This window comes from Choloepus didactylus, chromosome 8 (assembly GCF_015220235.1).
Source record: "Choloepus didactylus isolate mChoDid1 chromosome 8, mChoDid1.pri, whole genome shotgun sequence".
Taxonomy (NCBI): domain Eukaryota; kingdom Metazoa; phylum Chordata; class Mammalia; order Pilosa; family Megalonychidae; genus Choloepus; species Choloepus didactylus.
Window position 1 is genome coordinate 82,113,902 of NC_051314.1, and position 24,167 is coordinate 82,138,068.

The 24,167-nt window shown below is 44.1% G+C and overlaps 2 protein-coding genes across 2 annotated transcripts in view; both read right to left on the reverse strand.

Annotated features, from left to right (window-relative positions):
• Positions 1 to 3,938: 3,938 nt before the first annotated feature.
• Positions 3,939 to 10,946, reverse strand: AMHR2 (anti-Mullerian hormone receptor type 2). Its single transcript, XM_037844984.1, is given in 13 exon segments — positions 3,939 to 4,100; positions 4,102 to 4,170; positions 4,172 to 4,231; positions 4,233 to 4,262; positions 5,091 to 5,227; positions 5,399 to 5,546; positions 5,743 to 5,915; positions 6,059 to 6,173; positions 8,323 to 8,556; positions 8,659 to 8,771; positions 8,974 to 9,054; positions 9,357 to 9,548; positions 9,776 to 10,946. Coding segments are annotated over 13 exon segments (1,680 nt in total). The 5' UTR covers positions 10,053 to 10,946; the 3' UTR covers positions 3,939 to 4,049.
• A 6,980-nt stretch (positions 10,947 to 17,926) lies between these two features.
• SP1 (Sp1 transcription factor) overlaps positions 17,927 to 24,167 on the reverse strand; it is a 68,778-nt gene continuing 62,537 nt past the window's right edge. Inside the window, exons 5-6 of the mRNA XM_037844983.1 lie at positions 22,216 to 22,415; positions 17,927 to 21,776 (exon numbers count right to left, since the gene is read on the reverse strand). Coding sequence (XP_037700911.1) covers positions 21,463 to 21,776; positions 22,216 to 22,415 — 514 coding nt within the window. The 3' untranslated portion in view covers positions 17,927 to 21,462. The remainder of the gene's footprint in view (positions 21,777 to 22,215; positions 22,416 to 24,167) is intronic.

Below are 24,167 nucleotides of genomic sequence, written 5' to 3' on the forward strand. Positions count from 1 at the left end.
CATATACATACACAGTTTTCCTTAATATTAACATTTTGCATTAGTGTGGTACACTTGCTACAGTTGATGAACCAATATTACTATAATTACATTAACTAAAGTCCATAGTTTGTATCAGGAGTCACTCTTCGTGTTGTTCTATGGATTAACATTTTTTTAATGGTTGAAAATCCTTGCTCTGTTATTTAAAGGGTGTGTGACCTTGGACACATTTCAAAACTTCTCTGAGCTCTTGGCCTCCTCCTCTATAAATGGTGCTCACAGGATTGTAGTGAAAAAGGCAAGTAGACACTTGAACACAGGCAAGACACATTGAAAGTTATATTTAAAGATTATCCAGAAAGGGGTGATTAGAGGAAAAGTAGGTAGCCAAGAGACAATGATAATAGTTGGAGCCTGCCATGCTTATGAGAAGGAAAGGAAGGAAGAGCCAAAAAGCAGGCTCTGCCCAGGCAACCTCAATGAGACTGAAGAACTACTGGGCAGGGGACGATGAGCTGGGTCACAGCAGAGGATGAGAACACCATCCTTGCTGGGTTCCTCTAGGACCAAGAGAAACCTGGTGTCCTTGAGAGTCAGGGAAGAAGGGAAAGCAGACCTGTGGGAGCGGGGTGGGAAGCTTAGTTTTTTTTTTTTTTTTTGGTAACATTAAATTTTTTTTTTTTTTAGTAAACCACACAGAACATCAAATTTTACCATTGTAACTGTTTTTTTAAGTGCACAGTTCCATGCATTAAGTACATTCACAAGGTTCGACCTTTTCCACTGTCTATTTCCAGAACTTTTTCTTCACCCCAAAAGGAAACCTTATACCCATTAAGCAGTATCTCCCCATTCTACCCTCCTCCCAGCCCCTGGCAACTACTAATTTGCTTTCTATCTCTACAGATTTGCCTATTCTGAGCACTTCATTAAAATGAAATCATATAATATGTAGCCCTCTGTGTCTGGCTTCCTTCACCCAGTATAACGCTTTCAAGGTTCATCCATGTGCAGCAATGTATCAGCACCTCATTCATTTTTTGGCTGAAAAATATTCCATTGTATGTATATACCACCTTTAGTTTATCTGTCCTTCAGATTACTTGGACTTGGATTTTGATGTGTTCAATTTACATTGGTGGCTACAAGCAATGGTGGTGCCTTGGAGAGAATTAGAGATCTGGGTGTGGAGGAAGGGGAAGTCTCAGGGCTTGAGAGTGGACAGTCTCTCAAGAGGCTAATCCTGGAACTCTAGAAAAACTAAGCTACAAAGGGTCTACAGATGGTCTCAATGCCTAGTCACAACTGCTGCCACTTACCAAGTGTCCCCTATGGCCAGGTGCTGGGAATGTCCTGTCACCTGTTCTTTCTTACTCAAAACTAACCCTGCAAGCAGGTTAGGTATTTTTATCCACACCTTACCAGTAACAAAACTGAGATTCAAAGGATTAACTAACACCCATGGACGTAGAGCTAACTGGTGACTGATCAGGAAACAATCCCGCTGCAGTGGTGTTAAAGCCCCACATCGTGCCTGTGGAGACAGTTTCCTCACGGTCCCGTCACTGCACTGCTTGTCCTGTAGCCAGCAGTCCCTTGCCCAGGGCAGCATGACTGGACTGCCTTCCCACAGTGTTCTGCAGGACAGCCCAGTGAGCTGCCATCTGCAGGCAAGTCCTGGGACAGTGAGTCCCTCAGGCCAACACCAGACAGCGTGGACCAAACATGCACGCTCCCCATATGTGCATGAGGATTACTCTGCCCCCTCTGGTAACCAGAATGAGGAATCTGCGCAGGGAGCGCGTGGCCAGCTGGTGAGGGGTGGGAGAAGGGCCAGTTAGGATACCATGAGATCCTACTGCTTTTAAATAGCCTTCTTCCTTGATTCGGCGTTTGCCCTGTTACTGCAGTCCTTTACTTGTTTTCTGGAGTTTTGAGAAAGATGTTTCTGCCAGTTCTTGCTGGTTGTTCAAAACTTTTGTGGGGGGATGGAGCCCTGAAGCATCTCACTCCACCATCTTACAACACACTTTTCCACCCAGAAAAACACCCAGTGGCTGTTTTTGATTTTTTATTGAAGTAACATATGTTTAAAAACATAAACTTTGCCATTTTAGGTGTGCAATTCAGTGGCATTAATGTTATTTGCAAAGTCATGCTACCGTTACCACCATCCATCACCAAAACCATTCATTACCCAAAATAGAAACTCTGTACCCATTAAGCAATAACTCCTCATTTCCTCTACCCCCATCCCTGATAACCTCTGTTCAGGTTTGCTAATGCTGCCTTTTTGCAAAACACCAGAAATGGATTGGCTTTTATAAAGGGGGTTTATTTGGTTGCACAGTTACACTCTTAAGTGTTGAATAATCAGGTAACTTCACTGGAGAGAGGTCTTTGGAGAAAACCTCTGTTAGCTGGGAAGGCACGTGGCTGGCGTCTGCTTGCTTCCAGTTTGCATTTCAAAATGGCGTTCTTCAAAGTGTCAGCTTTCAATGGCCATCTTCAAAATGTCTCTGTAAGCTGCAGGTCCTCTGAAGTCCTTCTATTTCTGAGCCTTTATAAGGCTCCAGTAATTAAATCAAGACACAAGCTGAATGAGGCGGGGCCACACCTCCATTGAAACAATCCCATCAGCAGGTCACACACCAATCAAAGGTGTTACTAGTCACATATCCATGGAAACAACCCAATCCAAATATTCCAACCTAAGCAACACTAATACGTCTGCCCCCATAAAATTGCATCAAAGATAATGGCATTTTGGGGGACATAATATACCCAAACTGGCACAACCTCTAATCTATTTTCTGTCTTTATGAATTTGCTTATTCTACATATTTCATTTATATGGAATCATACAATATTTGTCCTTTTGTATCTGGCTTATTTCAATCAGCATAATATTTTCAAGGCTCAGCCAAGTTGCAGCATGTATCAGCACTTCACTCCTTTTTATGGTTGAATAATATCCCATTGCATGTATATACCACATGTTGATTATCTAGTCATCTATTGATAGACACCTGGGTTGCTTTTACATTTTGGCTATTGCGAATAACATTTCTGTGAACATTAGGATACAAGTATCTGTCTGAGTCCCTCTTTTCAAACTTTAGGGTACATACTTGGGAGTGGATTTGTCAGGTCATATGGTAATTCTATGTTTAACTTTTTCCCCTGAGGAACTGCCAAATTGCTTTCCACAGCAGTTGTTCGATTTTTCATTCCCACCAGTGATACACAAGGGTTTCCAAATTTTCCATATCCTCACTAGCACTTGTTATTTTCTGTTTTGTTTTTTAAATGAGAGCCATCCTAATGTGTGTGAAGTGGTATTGCATTTGATGATGTTGACTAATGATGTTGTGCAATATTTTCCTGTGCTTCTTAATGCCCATTTGTATCTCTTCTTTGAAGAAATACTCATAGTTTCTTACGCACCGAGTGAGAACACTCTTCTCTGGGTCAGGAACTCCCTACTGCCAACCCATCCCCCTGGAAAACGGTTGATGATTCAAGACCTAACTCAAGTCTCTGTGCTCTGTGAGGCCTTCCCTGACCCACTCAAGCCTGCATGTTCCTCTCTTGTTAACCCCTGTTTTGGACCCCAACAGAGGGAGTTGCTGATCTCTGAGCATCTTCTCTGAGCAGCATCTTCATCTCATTCACCCTTCTTTCCCCAGGGCCCAGCATAACTTCCCACCAAATAAATGGTTTTTAAGGAGAAAGAAAAGAAGACAGGAGGAACCCCAGCTCACAGGAGCAGAGGAAGGCCCAAGGACTGAAGTCAGGGAAGCTGCCTTTATCTCTTCCTGTGTACACCTACTCCCAGTCACTGGTCAGAATGGCTGTGGACTGGATGCTCACGGTTTCCAAGGTATCAGTAAGTGGAAAAGGGGGGGTAGTGAGGCAGACCGGACAGGCATAGCTCACCATAGTTCTGTTGGTGGTGTGCTAGATTACATATAAACTGCATATTTACACATGAGAGTTGGCACAGGCAGGTTAAGATTTCCAGGAAAAAGTTCTTGGCTGAACGCTGGCAAACGCTAGGCTGAGGTCTACAGGGGAGAATTGCAGGGGGCAGGAGTAGAGGGATAGTCTTCTGGGCAGACAGGTGGGCGGGTTGTGGGGACAGCCCTCTGGGGCAGGGTGGACCTCCTGAGGATGGGCCAGGGTGGCCCAGGCGCTGCTGTACACACTCAGCTGTCAGCCGTGCTTCTGGGTCTGCATCCCAACAGTCCCTCTAGGAGCTCCCTGAGCCCACCAGCTTCCTGGGAGGAAGGACCGAGAGGCAGGCTTGACCCTGGGGATCTGAGTGGCCTCCAGGTATCAGGCTAAAAGGGCATCTTCAGTGTCCACCTCTTCCCGTTTTGAACATTCCACTTCTGATCCCTCCAGGATCCTCCCTGCTCCCCACTCTCCACTGAAATCCAGTTCCTTGTGAGGTGGACCATAAGGTCTTCCTTTCCATCTGAAGAGCTAATCCAAGTTAAAGGCTTAACACACTGATGGGAAATTATTTTATTTCCTCTCAGGCGACCAGGGTCTTCTGGAAACAATGCCTAGACCTCTGTAATCTAACCCAACAGACCCTTGCGCAGTGGAAACTTGATACCAAGTAGAAGGACAATTATATTAAGAAATTATTTGTGTAGATTCCTAAAATTTCACTGAGAAATGTTAACCCTTTATGCCTGGGACTGGCTTTTATTGAGTCACAGCTAAGAAAACAGATGTATAGGACAAAACAGGGAGCTATTGGACCGAATTTTGAACTCCCATGTGCTAGGAGAGGAGCCATCTTGGGGACAGAGCTTAGAACAGAAGCAACACCAGGGAAGACTTCCAGGAGGAGGAGACAGACTGGGCAGAGATGAGCAGGAGGAAGGGATGGTTGTGTGAGACTTAGGGTGGAAGAGGGTGAACTGAGGGCAAGAGCAAATTTGCCCAGCTTCAGCTGAGTTTGAGACAAGGCGTGGGGAGTATGGGAGATGAGAGGAGATAGGAGGGGATGGGCTGGCCCTGGCAGAGAAGTCCTTGAGGCTCATTTCCAGCTCCCACTTTTTGTGTTCCCAGCCATTCAGCCTGTGGTCGCTTACCGTGGTGAAGGAGAACCAGGTGGATGGGATGTAGGGGCGCCTTTTCTCCTCCACTGCCAAGGCCCAGAGCTCACAGGTGGTGGGGGTGCTGCCCAGTTCTGCCTCATAGGCCAGTTGGAAAGGTGGAGGTCTATTGCCTGGGAGAAGGCACATAGGGATTGCTGCCAGTTAGCCTTGAGGGTGTCTCTCATGTGGAAAGGCCAAATGGAGGAGGGGCAGGGCTTTTGGGAACAAGGTCAGGAGGTGGGTGGGGGGCTAGAATGTTGGGTGGAGCACAAAGGGGAGAGAACTGTCCCATCCATCCTCACCAGGCTGCAAATCCAGGCACCGGCTCAGTATCTCCCACAGGAGGAGAGCCAGAGAGTAAACATCAGCTTGCCGGAGAGCCGAGCCCCAGTCTTGTAGGTCTAGAGTCTTGTCTAAGAGCTCTGGTGCCATGTACCTCTGGGTGCCAGCCTGGAGTGCAAGGTGAAGAAGGCGAAGAATCTTCTCCATGGCAACCCACAGCAACATGGGTCCACACAACATCCCCCCAACTATAGCAATGTCCCAAATGCTACAGGTTCCAAGGCATTGTTGCCATAGCAACAGCAGCATTACCAACAGCACCACCGCCTTCATCCTGGGCCTCACCGCTATCTAGAATACTCACCTCCATGATGGCAGCTGGGCCTCGGGGTTGAGTAGGGGCCCAGGCAGGGGGCTGAGTGAGGCCAGGGAGCACCAAGGCGAGGCCTAGGTCTCCGATGGCACATGACCCATCTTCCCGAATGAGCACATTCTGGCTGCTCAGGTCTCGGTGGGCAATACCTGGTTTATATTGACCTGTGGAGGAAGCCAAAGTCAAAGTGTCAAGAATCCTCTTCTCTCTTGTGACCCAATTCTTCCCCATCAAAGCTAAGGGAAAATTAGAATAATAAGCAGTGTGGTTCCCAGCTCCCTTGGCTTCCTGGCTCCAGCTTACCCACCATTCTGCCAGTGCTCCTCATGGAGAAATGCCAGGCCCTGGGCCAAGGACAGTGCCATCCGCAGGGAACTTCCCCAGTCACTGGTGTGTTGGGTCAGGTAGTGGCACAGGGAGCCCTGGGAGAAGCAGAGAGGAGAAGGGGGCACACAAAGCTGGGAGGTGGGGGCCAGGTCCATCCCAGGGAGCAGAGATCAGTTGACAGACTTCCTCCTTGCATCTTCCAGCAGCCAGATACACTGACAGAGCCAGGCCCAGGCAACAAGCAGTGGAGAATGTGCAATAGCCAGATTGAAAGGAAAAATAATAACTATAGCTCAAATGTACTACTCTCCACTTACTGGGCCAAGCCCTATACACATGGCCTCCTGTAATCCTCACAATAACCCTGGAAGGAAGATACTCTTATCGTCCCCATTTTACAGATGAGGAGGTTTAGAGACAGTTAAGTAAACTTGCTTGAAGTCACTTGACAGGAGAGAAGTGGAGCTTGAACCCAAGCAGTCTGACTGTGGTGTCACTCATTATTAACCATCACCCCAGACTGCCCCAGAGGACCTGGGACAAAGAGAGAAACAGAAGAGGGAAAACCAGGGCAAGCTAGGCAGGGATATTCCTCAGTGACCATCCCGGGGTCAGGCCTGTATGGACTTGGATTGGGAAGAGACAGTAAACAGGAGAGCAGTGGGTGGGCATCGAGTGGAAATCAGAGGGAAAGAAGCAATAGAATCCTTTGTCCAACAAACATTATTGAGCACCTCAGTGTGCCAGGAGCCACGCTCAGACCTCAAGAAGCTCTGGGTCAGGTACCAGATAACAGGAACATGTAAATATAGAATACAGTAAGCCCCCTGATGGAAGAATGAGCCCAGTTCTGTGGGGCATAAAGCAGGAGTGACTTCATAAAGCAGGAGGGAAGTCAGAACAAGTTGTTTTGCTTTTAAGTGGTTTTTGAGCTGGACCTTGAGGTATGTGATATCACACTTTCCAGAATCAAGGTTTCAGAGATTGGACAGCTGCAGGTATTGATAAAGTCCAAGGGGGACCGCTGCATTCGGGTGCTGAAACAGGTTGAAAGGGTTGAGCCACAAGGAGATGAAGAGGCGAGGGGGTGGGGGGTCAGTGGGGGGAGAGCGGGTTTTCCACATGGACCCTGACAAAGATGGTCCTGGAGGAGGGGTAAACAGGATAGTGGCAGGAGGATGCTGACAAGGTGATGGCGATGAAGATCCAAGGAGTCACACAGACTCTGGGCAAATGACTTCCCTTTTCTGATATTATATGGTTAATTCCTACCTCATAGTGGTTTTTGTTTAAATTTTTTTTTCTTTATTAAAGAAGTTGTGAGTTTACAGAAAAATCATGCATGAAATACAGGATTCCCATACACCACCCCACCACCAACACCTTGCATTGGTGTGGGACATTTGTTACGATTGATGACTCATAGTGTTTTCATTAAGGTTAGGTATGAAAATGTGTTTAAAGTGCTTAGTGTGATGCCTAGCATGAAGCAGATGGAAATGGTATAGAAACTAAAGCTGACTTAAAAAAAGACCAAAATTCTGAGCAAGGCCCTAAGGCCTGGCATCCTCTGGCCCCTGCCTACCTTTTCTTCTTCATCCTTATTTCTCATCGTCCTCTCCCCACCTCCTCAGACCTTTGGGAAGTGGTCAGGGCCCCTCCTCTCACAGCGTCATAGCCTATCCCGGTTCCACGCAGATTAACTTCCCCTCTCCCTCCAGAACCAGTTCAGCCACTGCCCCTCAGGGAGGCCAAGTCCCAGACTTGGTCACATCTCATTATTCTCTCTTGTAGTACCATGTCCCTCTTTTGCAGCACTTAGCATGCCTGACATTTTACACTTATTTCTGTCTTTATTTGATCCATTTGTCTCCCCCTTCTCTTTATAAAAACCGGGACTTTGTGAGTTTCCCAGCACTTAACACAGTGCTTGACATATAGTTCATAAACATTTGTTGGCTGAATACATTAATGAGTTTAGAGGGCTATGCTTGTAGGTGTTTCTTTAAGGTTGAGACTATGAATTATTTTGATTTCTCCCTTTCCTTATCCATATATTATGAGTTAAAAACATTAACATGTATTGATTTTGTAATAAAAAATAAATAAAATAAAATTGGTTTTCATGTTTTAGAGAAGAGAAAATCGAAGGCAGGAGAGTAAGTGTGGAAGGGCCCAGCAGCCATCCACCCTCTTCCCCCGCCCCTCAGGCATGCACACACATACATGTTCCCTGGTCCTCACCTTGGGGTGCAGTTCCAGAACCAGTAGGGGCCCACAGGGCAGGGGGCCTGGGCCGCCCATGCTGGCAGCGGCAATAAAGCGGACAATGCGGTCGTGCTGCAGGCCCGGCAGCTCGTACAGAGCTCTCTCTGCTCGGAACTGTGCCACAGCCCTCAGGGGGAAGGCCTTGATGGCTACAGGCTCCCCCTGCAGCTGCCCAGCCCACACGACTGCGTGACCTCCTTCCCGCAGGACCTAGTGGGGACACTGTGATGGGTGCAGGCCTCTGAGCTGGAACCAGGGCGAGGCTGCCTCCTAGCACAACTTCCTCCCTCCCGCCCTCCCTCCCGGGGGCACCTGGGAGAAGCACAGCCCGGGCAGCTCCGGCAGCTCCTCACTCCAGTCCCTGCCTGGGTCTGGCTCGGGTTCTGGTTCCCCTCGGACTCTGCAGGCCTTTCTCTGTATCAGAGCTGGGGGAGAGAAGGGCCTCCGGTTCAGGGGGCACAGGCCTGGGACCAGAGAAGGGGGCTTTGTGGAGAGGGAGCTTTGTGGGAGGTAAAGGGGACAGGCTAGAGAGATCCTGGGACAATAGGGTCAGGTGAGCCTGGAGAAGGGTCAGGGATTTAGGGTAGTGTCTGGCATTCACAAGGGAGGGATGGGGCAGCTCAGTACCCAAAATGATGCTGCCCAGCAGCAGCAGCAGCAGGAGAAGGAACAACCCCAGCAGCACCGGCACCATCCACATGGACTCGCCTGGACATCAAGGCAAGATCGCAGGCTGGTGAGCCTGCCTCCAGCATGCTCTGGGCGCCTCTCCCCCTCTCTCCCCCTCCTCCTCAGAGAGCTTGCTCCTTGACCCACCCCCACCCACCCTGGTTACAAGCCCCCTTATCTCCCAGTCACCAGGGCAACCAACTTCTCAAGGCCAGGAGGAGAGAAGCATGGGCGGGGGCAGGGTGAGAACTGGCCCTGGTTCTACCTCTCATCCTAACCCGAGTCCCAGTCCCCACCCAGCTCCAGCACCACCCCCCCAACACACACCCCGGGGTGGCTACCTGAGGCTGCTTGGGGACGCTGGTAGCTGGTAGTCCCAGGGCTCCCTGGAGGTGACAGATGGCTGTAATTGGCATTGCAGAAGTCAGTGCCACAGGAACACGTGAAGAGAGTAGAGCCAGGGCCGGGGTGGGCTCGGGGGCTTGGGTCACAATGAGGGGACTCACAGCCTGGCTCATCACTGTCTCGGCATCCTGATGGGTTGGGATTAGGGGAAGAAGAGAGAGAGACCATGCAATGGGATCTGGGAACAGAGAGGATAAATCTCTTTTCTGTCAGAGGCATCTCTTCCATCTCACAAGAGCCTTTCCTTCCCTCCACACATTCCATTTCTCCCCTTCCCTCTCCGCTACCACCCCCACTCCACAGATGTGCCTGTCTTCCACCCTAGCTATCACCTGCCATATACATTGCCATTCACCTTGCATCTCCACCTGTGCCTGGTCTTGGGTCAGGTTCCAGATCCCAAAGCAGCAGTGGCTGTAGAGGCAGCGGATAACCCTGGGGGGACCTGGTCCTGCATCTAGCAGTTCCCCCAAGGTCTTTGTGCTTCCCCGCACTCTGGGGGCCTCAAAGAACGCACAGGTTCGCCTGCTTGGGGGTGCTGCTGCCCAGGGTGGGGAAAGGAGAGGGTTCAAGATGGGAGTGAATGCAGGGGCAAAAACAGCAGTCAAAAGGAGAGATAAAACATGTTTCATATCTCAGGGTCAGCATGGGAAAGCCACAGAAGGAAACAGGGTCAGCAGAGCCCTGGAATCTGACCCCCACTGTGGGGACACATGGCTCTCCCCTTCTCTCTCACTCACCCATCCCACTCACCACTCTTCCAAAAGGGTGGCTGCTACATCAAGTGCCCCTTTCCTTCATTGGGTGGTGAAAAACCCTGCCCCTCCCTGTAGACACTTACCCTGTACAGCTGCGGGAAGCAGTGCCCAAAGCCCCAGAGTTCCCAGCATCCTGCTGAAGGATGGCAGCAGGAGGAGGAGAGCAAGAGCCAGCACAGCTGCTCCCTGCCAGAGCTTCCTTCGGATATGGGGCACTGTGGGGCTCTGGATCCCTTAGTCCCCAACTCCGCCCCCCTCCCTTCTATCTCAGTGTCTGTGGGGGAGACGGCTGCTGTGAGGGAGAGGGTGGTGTGGAGAAAAGCAGGGAAAGGAAGGGAAGAGCAAAGAACCAGTCTCATATCCTTCAGCTTCTCCAGCCACCTTCTTTTTTCTCTGCATGGCGGAAGGAAGGGGCTTTAGAGGGCCAGCTGAGAACCCAGTAATGCCCGAGTTCGAGCTTTTGCTGACCCGAAAGAAGGTGCTGAACCTTGTCAGCCTTTCTCAGACTATAAACCGAAGTGGGATCAAGTGTTCAGAGCTACTTGGCTGTGCCTGAGATTCCTTCTAACTTATATTTTCAGGGTGCAGATCTGCAGCTCCCTGGGCAGAGGAGGGTGCACAGCCAGAAGAGCCTTCACAGTATATAACTAGAGTTGACTTCATTTCCAAACTCAGAAAGTATTTTTACAAAATTTCCCAGCATTTAAAATGGAGTCGAGAGGTCACTCTGGTGGACATTCTTATGCACTATACAGATAACACCTCTTAGGCTTTAATGTATTGGAATAGCTAGAAGTAAATACCTGAAACTACCAAACTCCAACCCAGCAGTCTGGACTCCTGAAGACAATTATATAATAATGTAGATTACAAGGGGTGACAGTGTGATTGTGAAGACCTTGTGGATCACACCCCCTTTGTCTAGTGTATGGATGAGTGGAAGAATGGGGATAAAAATTAAAGGACAAATGGGGTGGGATGGGGGGATGATTTGGGTGTTCTTTTTTCACTTTTATTTTTTATTCTTGTTCTGGTTCTTTCTGATTTAAGGAAAATGTTCAGAGATAGATTGTGGTGATGAACGCATAACTATGTTATCATACTGTGGACAGTGGATTGTATATCATGGATGATTGTATGGTGTGTGAATGTATTTCAAAAAAAAAATCACATGGAGAATGGTTACAATGGTAAATTTTATCTTATGCATATTTTACCACAATAACTTTTAAAAAATCACATGGAATCACACTCTGAACAAATCTCCATTATTGAGGAGGTAATAAGCATTTTTTTATTGACTACGTACTATGTGCTAGACACAGCTAGGGCTATGTGTTTTACAATCATATAATTCTCTCACTGAGATATTTATTATTATATACACCTTACAGGCAATAAATCTGTAAGTAACCTAAGTTTACTATGCTAGGAAATAGCAGAACTGGGATTTGAATATAGTTAAGTCTGATTCCAAAGTCCAGGCTCTGCTCATTGCATAATGTCATGCTGCCTAAAATAAAATAAAAAAATTCAGCAATAAAAGCACTTCCATTTAATACAATAATTGAATATCTGAATTTGGGTTGTTGAGAAAATATTCACTGGTATTTACCTATCAGCCGGCACTAACTAGAAAGGGAGGGTACAATTGAAACCACCACCACCAGAGGTCAGCAGACATGGGAAAACCTTGGGGCTGTGATGAAGGGGCGAAAGCGCCCCTATGATCACTAATATGCAGGGTCCATCTTTATATGTCTTAAGCTGCAGGGACATTAAAATGTAGGGACAGGGTGTGTAGAGGGAATGTCAGATGGAAATGAAGGGCCTGTGGCTTGCACTGCAACAGAGCAACTCTGCCAGACTCTTCCCCAGAGTAAGGAGCAACATGAAAAGTAATCATTTCACACCTGTGAGCGGCAGGCTCCCATGGGAATGAGTCAGAGTGGATTGGTTCCTTGTTTTCCGAGCCTTGTGGCCCCCTGGCTGCCTAGAAACCCTTTTGTGAATGAGATGGCTTGGACCAGGGATGATGATCTGAGTACTGACTCTGATTGGGGGGCTTTCTTCAGTGGGAGCCTGATGAAAGAGAGGTAAAGCTACAATAGTTGTAAGAGAGGAGCAGGAGGAATGACCAGGACTAGGGTGGATGGACAGCTGTCTATCCTTTCTTGGACACTTCTAGAAGTCTTCAGGGCCAGCCAGTGAGGTGGAATGTTGTGTTTAGTTCCAGCTATCTTCCTTCACCAGCTCCCAGGTCAGACAGGTCGGGGGGCAGTGGGGTAGCAGGGAGTGTTAAGGACAGATAGCTTCTTGTGTCTGTAGTGTCTCAGGAGACGTTATCTCCTCTACAGTGGGAGCAGGGATAAGGGTCAGGCAGCAAGGAAGTCTCCCCACCCATGACCTTGGGTAACTATTCCTACATTTCATCCAGGGTTATGGAAACGATACCTGCTATGGGCAGTCAGGGTTAGGGTTGAGATAGTGATAGAAGGGGAAAGAATCTGAGAGCTGATGAAGGTCCTGAGAAATGACCTCAACAGTGGAATAAAGGCTTCCTGGATGCCACATACACAAGGATCTTCATCAGGGTACCCAATTCAAGCCTACAGTGGCCCAATGATTTATCTTTGATCCCACTGACTACAGGACTGAAGTGAGCTGGTTATTTATTAAATTCAGCAAATATCTATTAGGCCCTAGTCTGAAAAGGGTATTTCATTCACTAGATGCTCATTTTACAAAGATCTTAGTGTGATCTCTGCCCTCCAGGAGCTCAGTCTAGAAAGGCAGGCAGACATATCAACGAACAAACAGAAAACTATGTGCCATAGCAGGGGTATGAGCAAGGAACAAGCAGCAAAATTAAGCTAATTCTGCCTAGGGCATAGAAAGAGAAGGAAGAAAGGTGTCCAGAGGGTTAACAGAGCTAGGGATAAAGTATGTCTCAAAGATAAACACAATGATAAGAAAAGTAAGAGGAAGATGGTTGTTCTAGGCAAAGGGAACAGCAAGGATAAAGGCACAAAGGTGTGATCACAAAGTGTATTGGTGGGCGGGTGAGGGGCTGTTGATGAGGAGAGAACAGCGAGAACAGCAGAAAATCACTCTACAGGGGTAAACAGGGACCAGATTGGACAGGCCTTCAATTCTACATCAAGGAGCTTGGACTTTTCCTAAAAACAAAAGATTTTAGGCTGGGGTCTGGTGGCAATGTGGAAGATGGAGACTAGAAGCAGCAAGATTAATTGCAAGACCTAAGCAGTAACAAAGGAGAGTTCTAAGGAAGACAATGGAAATAAAAACTAAAAAAAAGAAAATTTTGAGATACATTGAATAGGTAGAATTGACAGGATTTGGTAATCAAATAAATGAATGTTGGATGAAAGGGAGAATTAAAAGATGATTCTGAGGTTTCAAGTATGAGTGATCAAGGAGTATGTAATACGTTATGTAAAAAGGACTAGTTTCTCTTTTCACATGTTGACTCTGAGTTCTCTGTAGAACATCCAGATGAGCATGTCCAGTAGGCAGGCTTCCACGTCAAGAGAAGTTAGAGCTCAAGATTTGGGAGTCATCAACATGTATGTAATAGCTAAAGAGTGGATAGGACTTGTTTAAGGGGAACAGAAGTAGAGTTGGGAAAGGACACAAGACAGGGACACAAACATTTAAGGGACAGTCAGAGGAAGAAGCGGCTATGAAGAAGGCTAAAAAGAATAGAACAGTTGAAGAACCAGGAGGGTATCAGTTTCACACTCTACGGGAAGACAGTTGTAAGACAGGGGTTATCAGCAGTACATTGCTGCAGAGAAGTTCTAAGAAGCCAACAGCTGAGAGATTACTGAAACTGGCAACTAGATTGCTGTTTATGAGAAAATTTTTGGTATATGAATGAATGAACAAGGTATACAGTGGCCAAAGGAGTGAATAAAGGAAGAGAAAAATTAGGGTAAACTACTTTCACTAACTTTGGAAATGGAAAGAACTAGATCAGTAGCTTGAAGCAGCAGAGGCGGCTTTTGGAAATGTGGGTGGGGTAAGGGAAGGACTTGAACATGCTTATAGGCTGGCGAAAGGAAACCAATGGAGGGAATTCAGATACAAGAAGAAAATATCAGTGAAATAAAGAACAAAAGTAAATAGCAGAAAATAGGGTTGAGAGCACAAGTTGCAGGGCTGGCCTTGCAAAGGAATATTTCTCTCCTAAGAAGAGAAAAGTGGGTAAATTGGTGAATATATAGGTGTTTGTAGGGAGAGGATAGGGAAGTTTGAAGAAATTCATGCTTCCATTTTTTCCCATGAAATAGGAGGCAAGTCATCTGCTGAAAATGGGGTGGCCAGGGATGAACATCTTGAAATTAACATCTGTCTCACTCACCAGACTCTGAAATATACTTGGTGGCAGAGCCTACCTTATTTACCTTTTTGTCCTCAACCTAACTTAGCACCCCATCCATAGTAAGGACTCAATAAATGTTTACTGAGTGAATGGATGACACAGCCGCCCATTTAAACTGGGAAAAAAAAAAAAAAAAAACAACCCACAATACACCCAAAATAATAATGCTAATGGGTACATAAGGAAATCAAATGCCTGAGTTAACCGATGGCTGAGTGATTGACAAAGCATAATGCAGAAAGTTAAACGAGCAAAATAACTGAGAATGCTAGTAACCATAGTAAAAAAACAGTTGACCAAGGATTCTTGGCTGTGCGAGAAATGAAACCATAGCCTGATGGGAAATTGGGGAGACTATCAGAATAACTTGAATTTGTTTCAGAAGGGGCCACAGTCCAGGTATGATCATTAGGCAGAACATGATACTAATTGAATGTAAAATATTTTGGGGCTATAGATGTTAAGTTTCTAAATAAAAAGAACCTTGGAGAAACAGCTGATTGGAGAAAATGGCTGGGGCAGAGAAAATACAAGATAAGCCTGAATGATCTTGTATATCAGAGAGTAAGAAACAATTCAAAACAAAAACCACAAAAGGATGGGGAAACGTCAAAGGGACACAAGAGCTACCAATGGCCAAAACTGGGACAAATGGGCAACAAAATAACATAGCATTGGATTATAATCCAAAGTACAAAATAAATACACCTGAGTCCATACTAATATAAATGACTGAACAGATACATGGGGGAGATGACTCCTTACAAAAGAATTCCAAATTAATAAATGCAGATACTACCACCTCCGGAAGGTGAAGCTTATTTCCCATCAACTCCATTGAGGGTGGGCTAGACATAGAGACTTGCCTCCAAAGACTAGAGTATGTAGGAAAAGGGAAAAATCTTAACTTCACAGCAGAGAAATCTGGCAAACACTAACTCAACCAAATGATGATGGTTATCAGTGATGTCATATGAGTATCATGTACCCTCTGATAGGATGTGACAAGGGCACTTCACTTTTGTTATTCTCTTCCAAAACCTTAATTTAAGTTCAGTCTTATAAAGAGAAAAACATCAGATGAACCTAGATTGGGGATATTTTACAGGAAACCTGGCCTATACTACTCAGGACTATCAAGGTCATGAAAAAAAAAAGGAAAGACTGAGAAACTGTCACAGATCAGAAGAGACCAGGAAGAAATGACAACTAAATGCAATGTGGTATCATGGATCGGATCCTGGAATAGAAAGAGGACATTAATGGGAATACTGGTGAAATCCAAATACAGTCTGGAGATAAGGTGAAAAACAACATCATTTCTTACTTTTGACCAACGTACCTGGCAATATAACTTAGCTGGGGAAACAGAATGAGGGGTGTATGTAAACTCCCTGTACTCTTTCAACTTTCCTGTAAATCTAAAATTATTCCAAAATAAAAAAGTTTATTTAAAAAAATTTTGGGAATGCCCTGTTCTTGATCCTTCACATTTCTATGAAGTCACAGCATAATGATCTAGGATTGTTTACCTGGGAGTTATGTGGTGCAGCTGTACTGATTAACATTACTGTAGCTAGAAACCTTTGCTGGTTTCAGAATATGAAGTTAATATATTCCCCCTCTCAACACACCAGAGACATGGATTTTTATTAAAAAACATTTTTAATTGGTTTACAAAGGAGCTACAGACTACATTGAAACTAATCTTTGTACAAAAAGGCAAAAAAAAAAAAAAAAAAAAGCCCCAACACATCCAGAGAGGAAAGGCAGAAGAGTGACAAAAAAGTAAAACACAAGAGAGAGCAGGAAGAAACTGAATACAAGAGATTTGCATCATACATACACAGGAGCAAAGTGGGAAAAAAAAAAAAGAGCAAGAAAGATGAGCAAGCATTTAGAAGTTTTTCCCCACATAGCCCTGGTGATAATCGGATTAGAACCAGCAACAAACACAGCATGAGATTATTAAAAGGCTTAAAAAGGCAACAGTGGTATGGAGACTGGTTATTGCCAGTGTTAAGAGAGAAATAAACTTGTTTTAGGCACCAGATTGGAGCACCACCCCTCCCCCAGGGGATGACAGCCACAGGAAGAGGAAGCAGGCCCTGGGACAGCTGCCATTGGTGTGTGTAGCAAAGGTCTCTTCAGGTCAATCTCAGCATATTTTCCCCATCTTTCCCCCAAAGTCTTTGTGCCCTAGACTCCAGGTGAGTGCTGTGGGATGGCACTGGGGAGAAACGGGTGACCAGAAATATGAAAACCTGCCCTCAATTCACACTGCTCAAAAGCATTTGCTGGAAAACTGGAGGGCTGGGTAGGTGAAGACCTCTCCAAGTAGAGAAGGCACCATAGAGTTCCTGAATTCAGGTGAGATATAGGAAAATACACATCCCAGGAGAGGTCTCGATAAAGTCTTCACTATCTGCAGCCTTAGCCTCACCTTTTCCTGAGCTGGGAACTTTGGGGAGTTGACGGACAGCTTACCACATCTCTACAGCCTTAGCGAGACAAGGCAGGCAGGCGGTGGTGGTGGTGGTGGGGGTGTGCTGTTTGATGAGAAGGAAAGGGGAAAACAGAATATTCATTTCTCACTAACAAATGTACGTAGGAAATCTTTCTGGGTTTGGGGAAGACAGATTTGAAAAATCCTAGGGAAGGAATGAAGCCAAGGGCTCCCCGCCCCCCTTTTCTTCTTTCCTAGCCTTCAATCTGAGGCAAGTGAGCCAAATTTCAAAGAGGCAAAAGGAATTTAAATTTAAGGCTGCTTAATGTCTTCCTGAGGGCTGGTGTTTAAGAAGGGCAGACAAAAAAGAAACAGGTCAACCTCAAAGCTGGTCTGCTCATCCTCCTGGAAGAGGTCTGTACCCCAGGAGCAGAGCCAAGACAGGCACCAGAGAGAGCACAGGCTCCCAAACAAAAGTAATAACCTGCCCATATTTTATCAGCAGTTTTCAAAAGCAATGTTTTCCGGGGTTGGAGAAATGCCATATCCTCCTCCCTTCCCCAAAACTACTGCTGCCACCTTTCATCCTTGCACATAAGTTACTGGCTCTCTTCTAAGGGAGATGAAACTTCGAGATTTCACATTTCTCCTTCCAACCCCAAGAGACTACCCAGCTTCAGACAGGGAGAAGCAGAGCTATGAAAAGGAACCCCCACTTGAGGCAGTTAGACTATCCTCATTTCCTTGGTTTCTGATCTCAAAAACCTTTTGATCTGATCCCAAGATCCAAAAGGTATCAGGGTATTTAACAATTGAATGAAAACTTCAAGCACATAGCACCAGGGCTTCCCCAAAGCATAACAGGGGCTTGATTAGCACCCCCAGAAGAATCCCTCAAAAAGTATATAAATTTATTGCGTCCTAGCAAAGATCTGCAGCTTCCAGTATTCACACAATGTGAAGATATTAACAATACAAAATATATTCTGAAAGTCAAACACCTGCAGTTCATAGTGCTTTCTCAGATTTGTTAAAAAAATACAATGCTTAGTTTCCTATATAGGATATACAAAAGCAAAAAAAATATATATGTATATAGTAGAAATAAATCAGCCATAGTAATTTACAGCTTTTGTCTCCAACCCTCCCCTCCCACAATCATAATCTTTACCCCACACTTCAGTCTATACTTTCTGGGATCACGGCTTCCATTTATTCTGAACCAGGCTGAGAAATATCCATTAAATTGCATTCTGCACAGCACCCCAAAACAGGGTGCCAACAGAGAGGTCCCTGAAGGAAGATGGTATGGGTTGTTACTGCTCTGGGTAGAAGGTGACACAGTCAAATGATAAACAGATGAGTGTGAATGGGCAACTTAAAGGACAAGGGAATGAGTGCTTTAACTTTACCACTCCTCTGGACACCCCCTCCTCCCCACGAGGTTTGGTCATTAGAGAAATAAAATTTAAAAAGTGACTTGAAAAAAATTCAGAATCAATATGCCTGTCAGTTACATTAATTTCTGCTGGCAAAAAGTTCAGGGAAACGGGGTTTTCAGTAAAGAGCTCTTGACTCAAGGAATGTAGGCTCCTAACTTCCTGTGGAAAAGACTGAGTGGCTCATTGCTGCTGGGAGACAAAAGCAGAAGTTGCTTTAGTTCTAGGACCAAACAAAATACTGGATCTGGAGCTTCCTTGTAGGGAAGGGATCAGGGCAAGTAGAAAAAAATTCACTCATAGTAATGGTAATGAAGGGGTTAAGGGTAAACCAGCAGCTTTCCATCCAAGAGAGAAACATCATCAAATAACTTCTACAAGTTTGTTGCTCTCAGCATCATTAAGCTAGTTTACATCTAATTATTTCATACTGGAGGAGTAAAATACTGCACACTTCAACGAGTTATTCAACCCTTTCCTCCAAAAGATGCCAATGGACATGATTACAGATATAAAATAAAAGGTTCTGAGTTCTGTCAGTGGGAATAAAGGGTATCACAGCAGCTGGGCATGGATGATTTTACTTCAGAATTAACAGAATGTGATCTGGGAAAAGTTCCTTGCAGTAGTTCCTGAGTGTTGAAAATAGTAATAAAACTGCAGGAAGAAGGACCAAATGGAGTAAACTATTGTTTAGAATATTAACAGTTATTGTATTTCAGGTTAAACAACAAACAGCAATACAAAGTTCCCCAAACCCTAATTTGGATGAATTTTATGTAAAATATATAGTAGAATCATAGCCTCGTCTATGTATAACAACATCTATTGGCCTAAGACCTATGAAAAGAACTAGGACTTTGCTATAGATCTGGATATTGGTTTCACTTAAAACACAAAAAAAAGTTTCCTCTTTTAAAAGTGCAGAATACTCCCATTCATAATTGTAACTGATTTAGCATAAGCAAAGAAATAACCTCAGGAACATACCTAGGTTTTAAGAGATGTCTAGATAATGGGACTGAAAGGCATTTTGATCTGGATTTGATTTACTTTCCAACAATTTCAAATATAATTTCACATCTGTGTGTAGATATATACAGGCATGAACACATATTCACATACACAATCTTTCACAAACACTTCACTTTCTATCAGATCAGGGTAATTTTTTATTGCAGATCTCTTTTAGAATTGGCTAACAGAAAACCTATCCCCAATCTAACAGATTACACACACACACACACACAGCCATTTCCACACTTCCTCACAGTGAAAAGCTCTCTGACAAAATACCAGAAGGTCAAGAGAGACGATGCTTTAATAGCTGGGCCTCAAGGACAATTATGGTTGCATTTAAATCTCAGTGCCAAATGCACTGAGCTCCCTGCCGCCATAATTTTTGGATCACTCTCTTCTGGAATCAGGCCATGGAAAAAGCAGGATGATTTCTCCTGATCTCTCCGCTAAACCACAGTGGTAAGACAAAATTCCTTTTCGTTCTGGGTGAACATTCCCATGATCCTGTGCTTCCTTTTCCTTTAGAAACCACCAACATAATAAAAAAAGAGTTAAGGGAACAGAACATAAGAACCTCTGCCTTCCACTAGAGTACATGGTCTGGAGTTCTGCAGAATAGAAACCAGGAACAGATTCATTGGTTGATGCTCCTTAATAACATAATGGGAAAGAAACTAGTGGGAGCATTCAAAAAAGGAAGTGTATTTCCTTTTAGAATGAAAACTCAGAAGCCCACACATCAAAGCCTAGAGCTACCTTGGAAGGAAGACAGCTGTACTGTTCAAATACTCCAATAACTCATTCTTGAACCCAACTACTCTGAGTCACCTCCTCTTCTGAGCACATCATTTTCCTATTGAAAGCCTATATCTATTATTAGACCATCTTTTTTTTTTTGGAAAAAAAAAAAAAACACAAAAAAACCAGCCTATACATTCTGATCCCAGATTATCACTTTCAAAGCGTCTCCTGTCCATTTCCATAGAAAGACTTCCAATTCTCAATGCTTAGAGCGGCTAGCGAAGGGAAGTGTCTTTGACTCTCCAGCGCCAACATGGTGCCTGCGTCAGTAGTTTTTTACACACCCCCTCTACAGCTACCTCGAGCACCACAGCCTGGGCTTCAAGGCTTCTCCATTCTACTGCTGGGATTAAGGACTTCAAAAGATTATTGACAGAAGTGCCTCATTCAGGGATCAAGATCAAAAACAAAACATGCAGTGATCAGGTTAGAGAAGGGGAGACAGAAAGGGGTGAGTCAGGAAAGGAGTGCATGAAGCTGATCCCAAATAAAAAGACAAAATTAAGAAAGGAAAAACATTATGGATGCATATATAAACTAAAAGCAGAGCATATGAATGCTTAATCTGGTGGGAAGCCAAGACAACATCTATAGAAAATCCTGATGTGTCACAACAAGGCTCAGCCATAGGGGAAATAAGGCAATATAAAAAAATGACCAAGGTATTTTGGTCACAGAATGGTCTCCTTCCTCCTCCCAGCCAACCCCTGCAAATGCATCTTTATATATCTTTTTATATATATAGATATATATATATATAATATAGAATCTGTTTTCTGTTAAAAAGTATTTCAATGATCATATATATTTATCAAGGCATGATGGCTTTAGGAAAGGGGGGGATCCATCATGGGGAGCTGAGAAGGGAAAGGCAGGAAGGGGAGGTGAGGGTAAGAAATGTAAGAAGAAACAGTCTGGGGTCAAACAAATGTTCATCAAAGGGTGGCACCAACAGAATTTTCACTAATGTTTCCCACTTCAAGCAGGCACTGATGACATCGGCAGGTGCCAGGACCCCAACTCTTCTCTTGTATCCCTCTCCCAATTCTTCCCACCCCTATGCATTTTAATGCCTCATGGCTCTTTCTCCCACATGTCTCTTGGACCCATGCTACCTTGCATCCCGGGGTTGATGGGTGTGGCCCACATGTCTCTAGCCCCGGGTGCCTGATCTCAGAAGCCATTGCCACTGATATTAATGGACTGCAGATCCGCCACCTGCATGACGTTGATGCCACTGTTGGCAAGGCGGGCAATACCCTCTGGACAGATGGCCTCCATGGCTACCATATTGGTGGTAATAAGGGCTGAAGGGGTGGCAGTGCCGCTGCCTTCTGAACCTGCCCCACTGTCCAGAGGCAAAGTGCCCACACTCAGGGCTACACCTGGGCCCCCCTTCTTATTCTGGTGGGTCTTGATATGTTTTGACAGATGGTCACTCCTCATGAAGCGCTTTGGACACTCAGGACAGGCAAATTTCTTCTCACCTAGATAAAGGAAGAGAAAGAAGATAAGCAGCTGACATTTTAGAAATGGGGGTACCTTGGCCAATTCACTGTCTATGAACTATATTAGGCAGAATAAAGCCAGTTTTAAAGGTAAAAAGAATAAGAAGCTGGAAAGTATCCTTTTGGGAAAAGAAAAATAAATATTCGTTGGGGAGTACTCAGTAAGGAAGGTGGAACTTCACAGAAAGGTAAGGCAGGATAGAGATTAAGAAGATATTGATCAACTCTTCTTTAAAATCCCACACAAAACTGAGCTCCTTCCTTCTTAAAGGTTTTCCAGATTAACTCCAACTCCATTTGTGACCCATTTAGTCAGTTTCAAACATAAACTGCTCTGAATTTTTAATTATTTCATGAGTATGTTTTGTGTCTTTCCAATTTGGTCTTACTATTTCTCTTTCCCCAGGCTCCTGCTCACCTGTGTGTGTGCGTTTGTGCCTCTGTAGCTCATCAGAACGAGTGAAGCGTTTCCCACAGTACGACCAGGTACACATAAATGGCCTCTCGCCTGTGTGCCAGCGCAAGTGTGCCCGTAGGTGTGACGTCTTGCCATATACTTTGCCACAACCTTGGATGTGACAAATGTGCTGTTTCTTTTTGCCTGGGTCCCCAGAGCCCCTGCAAGCAAGAACACAACTACTCATCATTTATCCTAGATACAGAATAGTCATGAAGTGTCAACAGCAATTATCTGACCAACTTAAAACTAACCCAAACTTTTATATTAATTTTTTAAAGTAGTTTTAGGTTTTCAGAAAGTACAGAGTTCCCATATATGCCCCTCACACAGTTTTCCCTATTTATTAATAACATTTTGCATTGGTGTTCTACATTTGTTACAACTCATGAACCAAAATTCAATTTTTAAAAGGATTCTCTTTAGTACTGAATGATAAATTTTAGTTGGTTCTGGTTCTTAATACCCAAAATTCACGTTGTACATTTTCCTCTTGACTGTATATTACTTTTGGTTGGGAATTTATTTAATGAGGAAAGCTTTTAAGGAAAATACCTTCCAACTATAAAACTTTTCTCCTAGATTAAGGGTCAAGAGCCAAAAGGGGAAGAATGAAAGCTGAAAAACTGGAACAATCATTAGGGATTTCAGTGAAAGAGGAGGATGGGCTGGATGAAAGTTAAAAGAGGGGAACAAGGACCTTAACTAACACAAAGTACGTAAAAAAAATATTCCCCATTTGGAGCAGATCCCAAGCTCCCTTCAGGAATCAGATCAGAAACATTTCTGCCAAACCAATTTGTTCCATGTGTGATCCATTAGTGGGCATCGGGGAGATTTCCAAGAGGGACGTCTCTTGGTTAAATTTTAACAGCAGATATTAGCAGAGGGAAAAAACCGTAACAGAAATGAAATCACACTTAGGTGGAAATCATAGAATTTCCTTCAGAATTTTAAATCCATTTTTAGCTTTGTTAGAGGGTAAAAGTACTTTACTCAGAGCTTTTGACTCATGTAGCCTGTTTTGCTTTTCTTGTAATTTAAGAAAACCTACAAATAAATGAATAAATTATTTTTGTTTGGGCACTTTTCTTGTTTTTTGGGTTTTTCTTTTTTTTTTGGTGTTTGTATTTTTGTACTTATTTGTATTGAGACAAAACTTTAACATACTTTTCAATGGCATATAAAAGACTATGTAGTTTTAGTAATGGATGGTGATGATGGTAGCACATTATGAAAGTAATTAACAGCACTGAAATATATATCCACATGTGGTTAAAAGGGAAAATTTTACAGAAAAAAAAAAAAAAAAAAAATCCATGGAACTGCACTACACAGCGAACCCTAAGTTAAACCATGGATTATAGTGAATAGTACAATTATAAAAATGGACTTTCATCAATTGCAACAAATGTTCCACACCAATGCAAGGTGTTAATAATAGGACTGTATATGGGAATACTGTATTTTATGTGTGACTATTCTGTAAACCCACAACTTCTCTAATAAGGGAAAAAAAAAAAAAAAAAAAAGACTATGTGGCTTTGTTAATTCTATTCTCTTTCAAAAGGAGTGGCTACAGGGAAAAGAATGTAGAACTCTCCAGAGATAATATTAAATAAAAGGTGCTCAGATTTGGCGGTGAGAAGGGACAGTACACAGAAAGTAATTTTAAAGATAATTCATTATGAATCAGCTGTCTCTAATCTATATAAACGGATTAGAGATGATTTTAATAAAAAATTTTATAAAGTATATAGAAAAATGTCTAAAAATATTGTTGAGTAGGGGAAACATGAATAAATTCAGTTGGATTGTGTTTTACTTTGTGGTGTATGAGTTTGTGGCAAACAAAGCAGTTGGTAGCTTTTTTCGTTTCTTTATAAAAATATTTTAAAAATGCAATTTAATGT